The sequence below is a fragment of the Rhinolophus sinicus genome, chromosome 15, assembly GCF_057876585.1.
Source record: "Rhinolophus sinicus isolate RSI-liver-muscle chromosome 15, RSI-T2T, whole genome shotgun sequence".
NCBI lineage: Eukaryota > Metazoa > Chordata > Mammalia > Chiroptera > Rhinolophidae > Rhinolophus > Rhinolophus sinicus.
In genome coordinates, this window is record NC_142515.1 from 102679326 (window position 1) to 102691136 (window position 11811).

Below are 11811 nucleotides of genomic sequence, written 5' to 3' on the forward strand. Positions count from 1 at the left end.
TACATGACAACAGAAAATAACAAAGAGTTTTATTTTCATGTCCTAGCTTCTTCCAGCTGTTGCTAACTGGACACTGTGTCTCTACAGTCTGTGATTCTTGCATTGTTCCATATATCAACGATCACAAATGTCAAATACATCCTTGAGGAGGAAAGAAGTAGCTTTTTTCTAAAGCCCACTGGGCACACCAGGGAGGTGGCCAGCTCCCTGACCCCCTTGTTCCCCCACCCCTTCTCCTGGTGTCTCCATCTCACAGGAAAGGACCCAGGCAGGAGGCTGAGTCCCAGCAAAACCCTCATGCTACGCCATCCTCATCCGTGGATCCCTCCACAGGAATGAAGGAAGACAATTCCGTGCTCCTGTTTCTCAAATGGAGGGCCTTCAAGCCAACCAATGTTTCAAAAACAAAACAAAACCAAACAGAGCAATGTTGGGGCACAGCTGTCTTCCAGAAGCTTTCATTTTCATCACCCCACTGTCGTTCCAGGGGGCTTTTCCCTTAACTGTCCTCGTGACTTTTCCCATCTTTCCCGATGACAGAACTAGATAGGAAGAATTAACCAACCGTTGGGGCAGGGGGGAAACTAACCTTGTGGAAATTATACCTTAGACGTAACTCCAGTGATGAATATCAACAGGACTGACAGCCTTCTGACACACGGTCCCCTCTAATTCCTGTACCCAATTCCAACCCCTGCCCACACCCCCTTTCTCGACACTCAGGCATCACGGTCCCTAAAGGGCAAGATTCTGTGAAGGAGGGGCCTGAACACCTTAGGAGAGCTGGCCCTGCTCTGGCTTGTCGGGCGGCACCTTGGGCTGGCACTGGGGGCACCACCACGTGAGCCTCTGGAACCCACCTGGAGGCCCAAAGGCCTCCTTCATGACCCGATGCCCGGCAGGGCACTGCTCTTTCTGGTAGATCTGCTGGTGCTGCTGTCTGCCCTGGAGCTTGCCCTGAAGCCAGTCAGCACTGAACTCCACCACATGATCCACGAGGACATCAAGCTGCAGGGGACTGAGGAGCGAACCGAGAGAAAGGGGATGGATCCCAGCTCTGTACAAGGCTTCATTCTTAATGATGTTCCCTAAAAGAAAGCAGAAAGATGATGAGGGAAGAATAAAGGACACATCCATAATGAAACTAGTCCACCAAGTGAGTAAGGCAAACTGAAGCTACTGTGATGGCAGCAGGGCAGAGCCTCAGGAAGACCTGGGGCCAGCTCTGCTGTGTACCAGGGGCTCTTGGGCAGGTCACGTAATCCTTGAATCAGTTTCCCTGTCTGTGAAACTGGTTTGGTAATACCTTTAGGTTGTTGTGAATATGAAATAAAACTCATGCATGGCCCTTGTTACAGCAAAGTGGTTACCAAAACAGGCTCTAGGACCTGACTACCTGGATTTAAATCCCGGCTCAACCAGATCCCAGCTATGTAACTCTGGCAAGTTCCTTAGCTTCTTTAGGCTTCAGTTTCCTATCTGTAAGATGGGGATAAGTTACCTGGTTTTTGTAAGCAGTAAGTGAGAATTCAGAGACACACACGCACACAAATGCTGGGCCCAGTGACTGGTACACAGAGTAGTCAGTATTAGCTGTTACTCTTATTTGAAATGTCAAGCATAATGCCTGAAATACAACAGTGTTTAGGAGGTATTATTGCATTATCTTTCTGCTCCTGCCTCATTCTCTGTAAAGCCAGGCTTGATCCCGCCTTCCAGAATCAATAACTCTCCAAAATGTTCCAACAATGTACTTTCCTTTAATCTCTACTAGGCATTTATTACAGTCTAACTCAAGTTACCTATTAAACAATAATCTCCTCATGGAGAGCAGGCTGGGCTTGGCAGAAGGCTAGCATTCAGCACGTGTGGCGTGAACGGCTGAGTAAAATGACCGCTTTCTAAGAGCTTCATAATCACATTCACCGCTACACACAAAATCTCGCTCTAAAATTCACTGCAGACGACCTAGATTCCTATCTCAGCTGTACTCCCCACTAGCAATATATCTTTTGGTTTAGTTTCTTCATCTGAATAAAGGGAAAATAAGTAAGTAACTACCCTACAGAATAGAAGTTAAGGATGAACCCATGTGCCTGGCATGTCAGAGTCCCTTGAAAAACGTTGGCTGTTACTATTGTTAATAATGATACGTTCATAGGGCATTAGCTCTTGCTACACATACCCTAAAGCCCACTTCTGGAAGACCCGTTGGTTCTCAAGTCACAGGGACTCCCTTGGTCCTAACATGAAAATGCAAGGCCACTGCCTGTTGAGCCACTGGTTTTCATCCCCCCTCACAAGGTGAGCTATGCCTGCAGCAGACATCATGCCTTGGATACGGAGGGGACTGTCACATCACCAGCTCACCTGACTGCCTCAGCAGCCAATCACAGGTGCATGTACTGCCCCACTGTGGGAAATAAGAATGGTGTGTTCTTGTAGTCCAGGTAATTTGCTGTCCTAGTTTTCATACTGCTCAGCTTTTCCCCACCTCAAAATGTTCAGTTTCACTGCTCAGCACACCTGGACAGAGAGCAGAAACCTGCTTCTTCACTCATGTCTTGTAAGATCCTCATGTAGACCTAAGACTTCTCTGGTTTCACCAGCAGGCAGCTCCATCCGCCTGTCGGCCCCGTTAGCAAATGCACGGCTCTCCGTTAGCAAATCCCATGGCTTTGGTTCCTACCAGACACCAATCAAGTGCCTCCTGTGTGCCAGGCACTCTGCTATGTACTGGAGGATTCAAGGATGTGAGACATGATCCTTGCCCCTTAGGTCACAAACTAATGCAGCTGTCAGGCAGACTACAATGGGTAACAGAATTAGGGTGTGAATTCTGAAGCCAGGAGGCGTTAGAAATCACATCATCTAACTCCCCAGTTTAAAAATGAGCAAGTGAAGCTAAAGAGATTAAGTGATCACCTCAAGACCAGCAGTGCTCACACTTGGGTGGGTCTCGGTTTTGTGCCACCCAGACGAGTACCTTTTCTATTAAATAACGCTGAGGGGGCCCATCCCTGTCCCATCAGTCGTACCTACGCCTGAGAAGTATCTTTGATCCAACAGTGTATAGCAGACAGGCTGTTCCTGGCCCAGAGCTTCTAAGGCTTGTCCTCGATGGAACTTTTCAGACAAGATGTCAGAGCTGGGTTTCACCACTGAGGAAGAGCTCCAAGACATCTGACAATTATAAAATGCCAGGAAGCCACCACTGTCAAAGTATAGGACCAACCTGGGAAGGAAGAAAAGATCGTAAGTGCAAGAGAAAAGGAATGGCTCTGCCAGAATCATAAGAATTTCAGGGCTAAACAGAATAATTAAAAGAAAACACATATGGGCAGCCGGATGGCTCAGTTGGTTGGAGCTCGAGCTCTGAGCAGCAAGGTTGCCGGTTCATTTCCCGCATGGGATGGTAGGCTGTGCCCCCCACAACTAAGATTGAAAACAGCAACTGGACTTGGAGCTGAGCTGCTCCCTCCACAACTAGATTAAAGGACACCGACTTGACTTGCAGGTGATGGGTCCTGGAAAAATACACTGTTCCCCACCCAATACAAATTTTAAAAAACCCACATATATAGCTCTTCATCTTTCTGATCATAACAATACATGTTCACTGAAGACAACTTGGGACATACAGAAAGGTCTAAAGTTGAGGTGTGGCTACCTGCACAAAAACAGGGCTTATCAGGAAGGAGGACAGAGAGACAGGGCTAAAGAGGCACCACTCCCAGGCCCAGGCAAGATTTACCCAGAAAGACATATCCGCACATACTCCCATGGGCTTTCTGAACTCCAAGGACAGAGGAGAAACCTAATGAACTTTGACAAAGAAATATAGCGTTTCCCCTGTCAGGGAAGATAATCAGGCTGGAACTGGACTCCACATCAGAAGCAGAGCACGCTCCACGTTATCTGACCTAGATGGTATTCTTATGCAAAAGTAAAAGGGTGACTTTAGAGGAACAGAACTCAGGAAAACATCTATGCCTGGTATCCGAGGTAATTACTTACTCAAGGTAAAAATACATATCCAATATAAATCAGCAAAGATCTCAAGATAGGAGGAGATGAAAAGGACAGCGCATAATGAGCAGCACTGGATTTTGTAGTATTTATTGTGAAACCTAAATGGATTGTAATTATGATAACGCAACTGACAACTACAACACAAATGTTAGGAAAGAATTCTTGAAACAAAAGATAACTATTTTAATGTTTTTAATATTAATTAGTTTAATTATACATAATTAATAACATAGTTCATGAACAGTCTGGAACTAAAATTCTAAACTATCTCAGCAAATGCAGATGGGATGGATATAACAGAAAATAAGTAGTGAAGTAGAAATATTTTAAATTTTTGTAAGAGTTTATTTGAGCCAAACTGATGACATATGCTGAAGAGCAAGATCTCAAATGCTCTGAAGTAGAAATATTTGAAAGGTCTCATCTCAGAGGGGTGAAAGAGAGTAAGCAAAAAACCATAATGAGGGAGAAGAATTATTAATTTAATGTTATAAAAATTTGAGGTTTATTAACAAAAAAAATACAGGTATAATTTAAAGATGATTATTACCAACAGAATGAAAATAAATAGCAATACTTCCAAATTAACAAAGGTAAAGAAAAGCAGACAAGAAGCTTGATAAATCCAACAAAAGAAAAGGAACAAGGTGTAATTAAATGGCAAGTGGAAGAAAATCCAAACAACAATTACTCCATTTCAAAACAAAGGGTTTCAGTTTGAGTGTAAAGAGATACAAAAGCCTGCTTCACTGTTTCTAAGAAAAATATCTAAAATAAGTGAAAAAACATACCAACTAAGTGAAAAAAGACCAATGGATAGACCAACCAAACAGAGTGGCCCTATTAACGTCAAATAAAGCAGAATTCAAGACGCACAGCAAAGAGAGGGTCTGTTATTTAATAATGAAGCTGCCAAGAACCTATGCAAGTCAGGGGCCTTAATGCCTGGGACATCAGGGCAGCAAAACACATAAACAAAAACGCTTAGAAAGACCAGGAGAAACTTTGTAAAAGCACAACTACCCCGGGAGACTGTAATACTCCTGTTCCCCAGTTTGGCATATTAAGTAAACAAAAAATACGCAAGAGAGAGAATTGGAGTTGTCAAAGCTATAACCTGTTCTTCATATTTACAGAATGTTTTACTTTTAATGAGCATACTATCTTCAGTTATGTACACAAAATGCACACAAAGATCAATTATGTGTTTGACTACAAATCTTAACGCCGAAAGTAGAAAATTTACAGGCTTTGATCACTGATCAAAAAAATGACAACAAAACAAAACGATGACCCCAAACACTCAGACATCTGGAAAATTAGGAAATCTTCTTCATATAGAGTATATAGAACTAATTATTACTGATTTGAAAGACCAACAAAATAGATAAAACTCTGACAAGCCTAATTAAGAAAAAAAATGGGAGAGACAAAGCAATATATAAAACATGAAAAATGAGACGTAACTTGACAAGAAGAGATTTAAAAAAGAAGAGAATATGTGTTAACTCTGGCAATACATTTGGCACTCTCAGGGTGAGCCCTGCTGGTGGAAGAGTACTTCACCTCCTCTAGCTGGAGGCTAGTTCAGGAATCAGCCCAGGCGCCAGCGTCAGGCAACGAGAGGTTTGCTGGGGGTTTCTGAGGAACTCTCCTTGCTCATCTGAATGTCTAGAATTGACCCTCTCTCTTCCTCTTTTTTCTTTCCTTATGTGGACCTAACGCCTGGAACCGCATGAGGTTCTAAGGACAAAACCAACATGTGGGAAAGTGCCAAGACAGGAGAATCACAAGAACACCAAGCCAACAGCTGGGAACTGAGTCAACGCCAAAGCCCACCCTCCCTCTGAACTTCCAATTACTACGTGAACCAAAAAAAATCTCCTCCCCATTTAAGCCAGCCTGAGTTATTTTTACAGCCCAAAGCATTCTACTGGCCCTACGTCATACTATAAATATAAATAAAGACTATAGTTCCGAGCATAAAAAAAGACATAATTATGAGACTTTAGGAAACAGAAGAGTAGTGACTTTTGGGTAGAAGAGGTCTTCTTTAGCAAGAGGGGAACACTTAAGAGCCATCAAGAAAAATACCAACCACTGACTACACAAAAATTAAAAATCCTGAACGCCAACTGGCAGACACTGCCAAAGGGCACGGACTGGAAACGATACTGGCACCGCACATCACAAAGGCTAACGCAATATCCAAAAGCCCCTACAAATTGATTTACAAAGTACACAAACAACCCAGTGCTATGAGAACTCAGCTAAGCAAGCCCTTCTGCAAAGTCATGAGAACGTTCCTTCTCTTGGACCAGCAATGACTCCTCTGGGAATGTAGTACAGTAAGGAAATAACCCTGCACAGCATAGAGTAAACCCCTGGATAGTTTTACGCACTAAGACATTCTCAGTATGAATAGATTAAAAATTGGGACAATTCCATCCCTAAATTCAGAGTGCACTCGGCAAGCCATGCAGTGTCCTTCAGAGACCTCCCACCCTCCAGGGCCACGTTTGTGGGGACAGTTCTCCCCCTTGTCTAAGCTGCCCCAGCATGTGACCGTCCGTCTCTGGGCACAGACCACAGTCTACGTTTTCTGACAGGTACACAGAGAAATGTCTCCCCTCCCAGGAAGTGGGCTGCTGCAGAGCAAGTTGGACAGCTACCCGAGTGCACCCACAGTGTGCCACACCGGGGCGCCGTGTTGAACACTGCACACCCTGCAGTGATGCAGACACAGCCCTCGGCCCTGTCCACCACATTACCTTGGAATGGGGTCCCTCCAGTCACCCTTCTTGTTTGCTTTCTTCGTTCTGGAGAACTCGTTCACCCAAACGCTGCCAAACAAACCAAATCTGACCTCCAGCCACCTCTCAGCATCTCCTGCAGGGCTGTCTCCCCCCAAACACTCCAAACCATCATCTCCACTGGGGACAGCAAGCTCTGGGGACCGGGAAGATGGGTCTGAGATTTTCTGGCTGTCAGACCCCACGGCTTGCTTTTGGTCCCCGGCCTCTTCCATCCTCTCTCCTTCGAGAGGCTCTGGCAGTGCGTTGTTACCATGGGACCTGGTTTCTTCATCTGGATCAAATCTCAGGAATAATTTCTTTCCATGGACCTAGAAAAAAATGAATGTGACCTAAACCTTTGCTTATAAACTTGTTTGTGTCCCCTCAAACTTCGTATGTTGAAACATAACCCATAACGTGATGGTATCTGGAGGGGGGGCCTCTGGGAGGTGATTAGATCACAAGGGTGGAGTCCTCATGAATGAGATCAGTGTCCTTATAAAAGAAACCCCAGAGAGCTCCCGTCCCTTCCACCACGTGAGAACACAGGGAGAAGATGGCCATCTATCTGCCAGGAAGCTCAATCTGCCAGCAACTGATCTTGACTTCCAGCCTCCAGAACTGAGATACATTTCTGTTATTTATAAGCCACCCAGGCTGTGGTGTTCTATGATAGCAGCCCAAACAGACTAAGAGAGACTGACAGACCCAGAAAGAGGAACACGAGAAGAGGTGTATGAGACATTTATCCTAATGCAAATTTCTCCCTTCTTGCCTCATATATGAAGCTTTCCCAAAGGTGAGTATTTTGGACTTGCCTTTTGCTCTTTGTTCCAGAGGTGTGGGCAGTTAGCACGTTTTCAAAGTGATTGGAATCAAGTGGAAGAATCAGATAAGCAGTAAAATAAATCCATGCCAGGCCAGATAGACAGCAGAGCCACGTTAGAAAACCTAAGGGGAAATGCTCCCAATTTTTTTTATGGGTTAGCTAAGAAATAAATACCAATTGTCATTCCTATGTTCAATTTACAATGTTTTTCCTTTGTTAGAAATAATCAGCATATACACACACTCTCCACACGTAGATTGACAGCAACTAAAGACAACACATTGTGAAATTCAGTACCCCTCACTTCCCCCTGAAATTGGATTTGACATAATTAATGGCCACAAGAGAACTCACAACTATAATCAATAAAAATTGACTATTGACACAAAAATTAATCAATGGATCAAACCATCGCTATAAAATGTATAAAAAAGAAAAAACAATTCACCTCATCCCAATGAAAACAATTTCAGTAAAAGAAAATGACAATAGGAAATGGGTGCAAAAGAATGTTCCAGCTGCATGTACTCTATTTTCATACTGCTAGCCCTAGTATGTAATGTATATAGGGCTAGATTCCAGGATGAGCCTGTTCTGCATGACCTGATATTTGGGCAATCTTTCAAAGAGTTAAAATCAAAACATCTGGCATTAATGGAAACAGGCGTTACTGCTTTGACTACCAAAGGTGCATACTTACAGATCACAGTTCTGATATGATCTCCAATTTGTCAATTATAAAAATTACGTTTGCAGCTGTCTTGTGAAAGCCTTTCGTCAAGGAGGGCTTTAGCTTTCTAAATAATTCCCAAATAACTTATTTGCAAATCTGAGCACGGCTGTTTGCTCCCACACATGAGAAATGTCTCAACTGAGCTACATTAGAAAAAAACGAGAAGTCTCTCCCATGGCCCAGAGCAGGCAGGGCAAGCTTCTCAGATGTGATGGCAAGAGCTAAATCCAGAAGAAAGACTAGGAATTACCATGGTAACAAGAGGGGACAGGAATGGGGGCAGAGTTGGGAGAAAAAGAATTCCTCAAGCAGGGAAGCAGCATGTCAAAACCATGGACGAGGACTATTAGAAGAGCTCTAGATGGTTGACTACGATCAGAAGAGAGATTTGGGACAAGGTAAGAAGCATAGTAGAGAGGGAGGCACGAGTCAGACCACAGGAACTCTGCGAGCCCCTTAAGGGGATTCTCACTTAATGCTCAGGGCAAAGGTAAGCCAGGTTGGAACCTAGATCAAAAGACATACGCTCTTTCCTTATGTCCTTCCTGGCCCAGTGGGATTAAACATGGTTTCCCAACCAAAGGTGCACATGAGAGTCAGCTAGAGTGAGCAAATCATTCCAGAATTCCCTGACTCAGAATCTCCAGTTCATGTACATTTTTTAGAGTTCTACAGGCCACTGTGACACCTGCTTCTAGCTGAGAAACTTCTGGCCAGACTGAAAGAAGGGGAGCTGCATGGAGTCCTAACATGGTTGTCTTGGGCTCAAGGAAGTGATGGCATGGAAAGTTTTGAGATGAATTCTAGGGGAGGCACAGGATGTGCTGATGGAGACTGCCCGCCTGTGTGAGGTTATGCACAAGCCCACAAGTAGACGATGAACTCACCTGGGTGTTCTGGAGCCACAACGACTGGAAACTGGCAGGGTTTAGCATCTTACTGCTGCCCCCTGTCTTGATCACCTGCTGCCCCACAAAACCGGAGACCAAATGGTGATACTTCCTCACAGATGGTCCTTCTGGCATCTCTGTAGGCAGAAATGGGGAAAAGAGGCCACTGATTTAGCTAGTTTCTCTCCAGCATTTCAGATGGGTGCCAAACTCCATGGTTTCAAGCAGCTATTTTTTACCATCAATTTTAACAGTATATATGGCAAAAAATGGAGTGTGGCTGGAGTGGGGTCAGATCAAAGAGAGGTATCAGGTGCGCCAGCTTCCCAGGAACGGTTTCCCCTTCCAGCCCCTCACCCTTCTTGATGCAGCAAATACTTATGAAGCATCAGCAGTGTGCTAGGTATTACCTCACAGGCAGGAACCCTCCACGGTGATCCTGTGGCAGCTTGAACAGGAGCAGGCCCTTGTTACTTTTTGCCTGGGCTGTGGCCCCTAAACTCATCTCCACACTTTCTCTGTCCTCCCCTCCTGCCCCACCCTCCAACCAATCGTTCCAACCTACTGTTGCTGATTTATTTCCCCTCTTTTAGGGGAGAGATGACCACCATAGACAAGGCTGTAAGGGACACAAAGACACAGATGTGGATCTGGCCCTTCTAGGACCACCCCACTAATAAAGGCGTTGTATATGTGACAACAACAGTGCAGAGCTCAGAATCATGACACCTACAGACACAGGGTCATGTTGGTTCAGAGCAGGGAGAGGCCACATCTGGCTTATCTACAAATACTTATCCCTAGAGGTAGTAACTGAGAAACAGCTGGGGTCCCATTTTAACTCTGATGTAGGGGGTATCACTACATCTCTCTCGGCCCCAAATTGCCCACGTTCACTGAGAGCTTGTGTATGAGGCATTCAAATGTTTGAGTTTGAGTGGTCTGCAGCTGGCTCCTAGACACAGGAGTCCCCCCCCACCCTTACCCAGGGCACCTGCACAAGACTCCATAAGTAATGATGAAACCCCAAAGGACTAAGTACGTCCTACCACTGGCATAGTGGTAGCTGTTGTATTTCAGCAATTCTAAAAAAAGCATTTGAAAGTCTCTGGCATGGTGATTGATGCCTCTTACAATCCATACTTTCTCGTAGGTTACTTAGCAGCACATTCGATAATATGTATTTTTAATCTGATGGTGCTTTAGAGTCTCTAAAATGTAATAATATCCCCCTAATCAAACTTCAAGACACTCGAGAGGCTATACTGACAAAACTGCTGGGCTGCAAGAGCTGCAGCAGACCTTAACCTCAACCAGCTCTCTGTTCCCAGGTCATCTCCAATAGAGGAAGCTTCTGGAAAAGCCTCCCTCTGAAATGCACCTAATCCTTAAAGTATCTCAACATACGCCATGCTTCTTGTAGGTGTATTTATGGAGATGGAAAACTGGGTAGCAAGTTGCCTCTAGCATAACCTTAAAAGATTTGAACCGGAAGGGACACAGATTTGATGGGGAAGCCATACCTGCCCTCAAGCCCCTCTCTCAAAGCTGGTTAATGGCCAGCTTAGCAGACCACACTGAAAGCTCGAGAGGAGAGGGGAGTCACCGCCGTCCTCTTTTTTTTAAGGTAAATCACTCCCGGAGGGAGAGTCTAAAATGGCTGTCTTCCCCAACTCTTTCTCGGGGCGATGGAGAGTGAGAGGTGGGCGCAGAGACATACCTGAAAGGCACTGGGGGTGCCTCCCTGGGGGAAATGCAGGGAGGCACAGTGATAAATACCTCCCTGAAAAAAAAATTCGAGCAGGGGTGCCGTACCATAAGCAACGCTTCTAAAATTTTTGGTAATTGAATTTCCCCGCCGGTAACAAGGTGACGGCAACGCGCGCAGGCGGCGGTAAAGGTTAGGAAGCCCTGCGTTAGGAATGGGGGACTCCGCGCGCCGCCGAGGAGGGAGCCTCGCCACCCTCTCTCGGCCGCGCGGGCCACGCGGAAGGGCGTGCGGCTGCACTCACCCGCTCCCGGCCCGCGGCCTCTCGGCGAGGCCCACACGGCCCCTCCGGCGCGGGGCAAGGAGGACTGGGCGTCGGGCGTCTGCGGGGTGCTCTGCCCTCAGGGTGGGCGCGGAACGTTGGCCTGGCAGCCGGAAACCCAACTCCGGCCCAAAGTGGTAAAGGGGGGTGGGGGGGTGGCGCCAGGCTCCACCCTCGCGGGTGGTCCCCCCGCAGCGTTCGGCGGGACGGTGCAGAGCGGGACTCCGCCCCCCGCGTGAGCTCAGGAGGAGGGGCTCGCCCGGGTTGGGTGGGTACAGGGCTCTGTCTGGGACTGGCCCGGGGCGCAGGGACTCCCCCTTAGCAGGGGAGGATGCGGGGCTCCCACCCAAAGTGGGTCCGGGAGGGCGGGCAGTGGCGGAGGATTGGAGGGTAAAGGACCGCAGTGGCAGTAGGGCGAAGAGAGACCGAAACTGAGCAGACCGTGGAGAACAAGCAAAGCACCCGTGGAACGTTTCTCTTAAGACAGATGCAGATGGTTACA

The 11811-nt window shown here is 46.3% G+C and overlaps 1 protein-coding gene across 1 annotated transcript; it reads right to left on the bottom strand.

The window, feature by feature from the left end:
- NEIL2 (nei like DNA glycosylase 2) lies at positions 1 to 11532 on the bottom strand. The gene is made up of 5 exons (XM_019733108.3): positions 11292 to 11532; positions 9277 to 9416; positions 6804 to 7156; positions 3039 to 3235; positions 1 to 1088 (listed from the first exon to the last, which is right to left on the bottom strand). Exons 2-5 carry the CDS (start codon positions 9412 to 9414, stop codon positions 775 to 777), a joined length of 1002 nt encoding a protein of 333 aa, XP_019588667.3. The 5' UTR covers positions 9415 to 9416; positions 11292 to 11532; the 3' UTR covers positions 1 to 774.
- Positions 11533 to 11811: the final 279 nt, after the last annotated feature.

Coding starts and splice junctions, on each gene's coding strand:
- NEIL2 (XM_019733108.3), bottom strand. CDS start 9,414: ATGCCAGAAGGACCATCTGTGAGGAAGTATCACCATTTGGTCTCCGGT. Junction 7,157..9,276: donor TGTGGCTCCAGAACACCCAG/GTGAGTTCATCG, acceptor ATTTTTTTCTAG/GTCCATGGAAAGAAATTATT. Junction 3,236..6,803: donor TGGAGGGACCCCATTCCAAG/GTAATGTGGTGG, acceptor CTTCCTTCCCAG/GTTGGTCCTATACTTTGACA.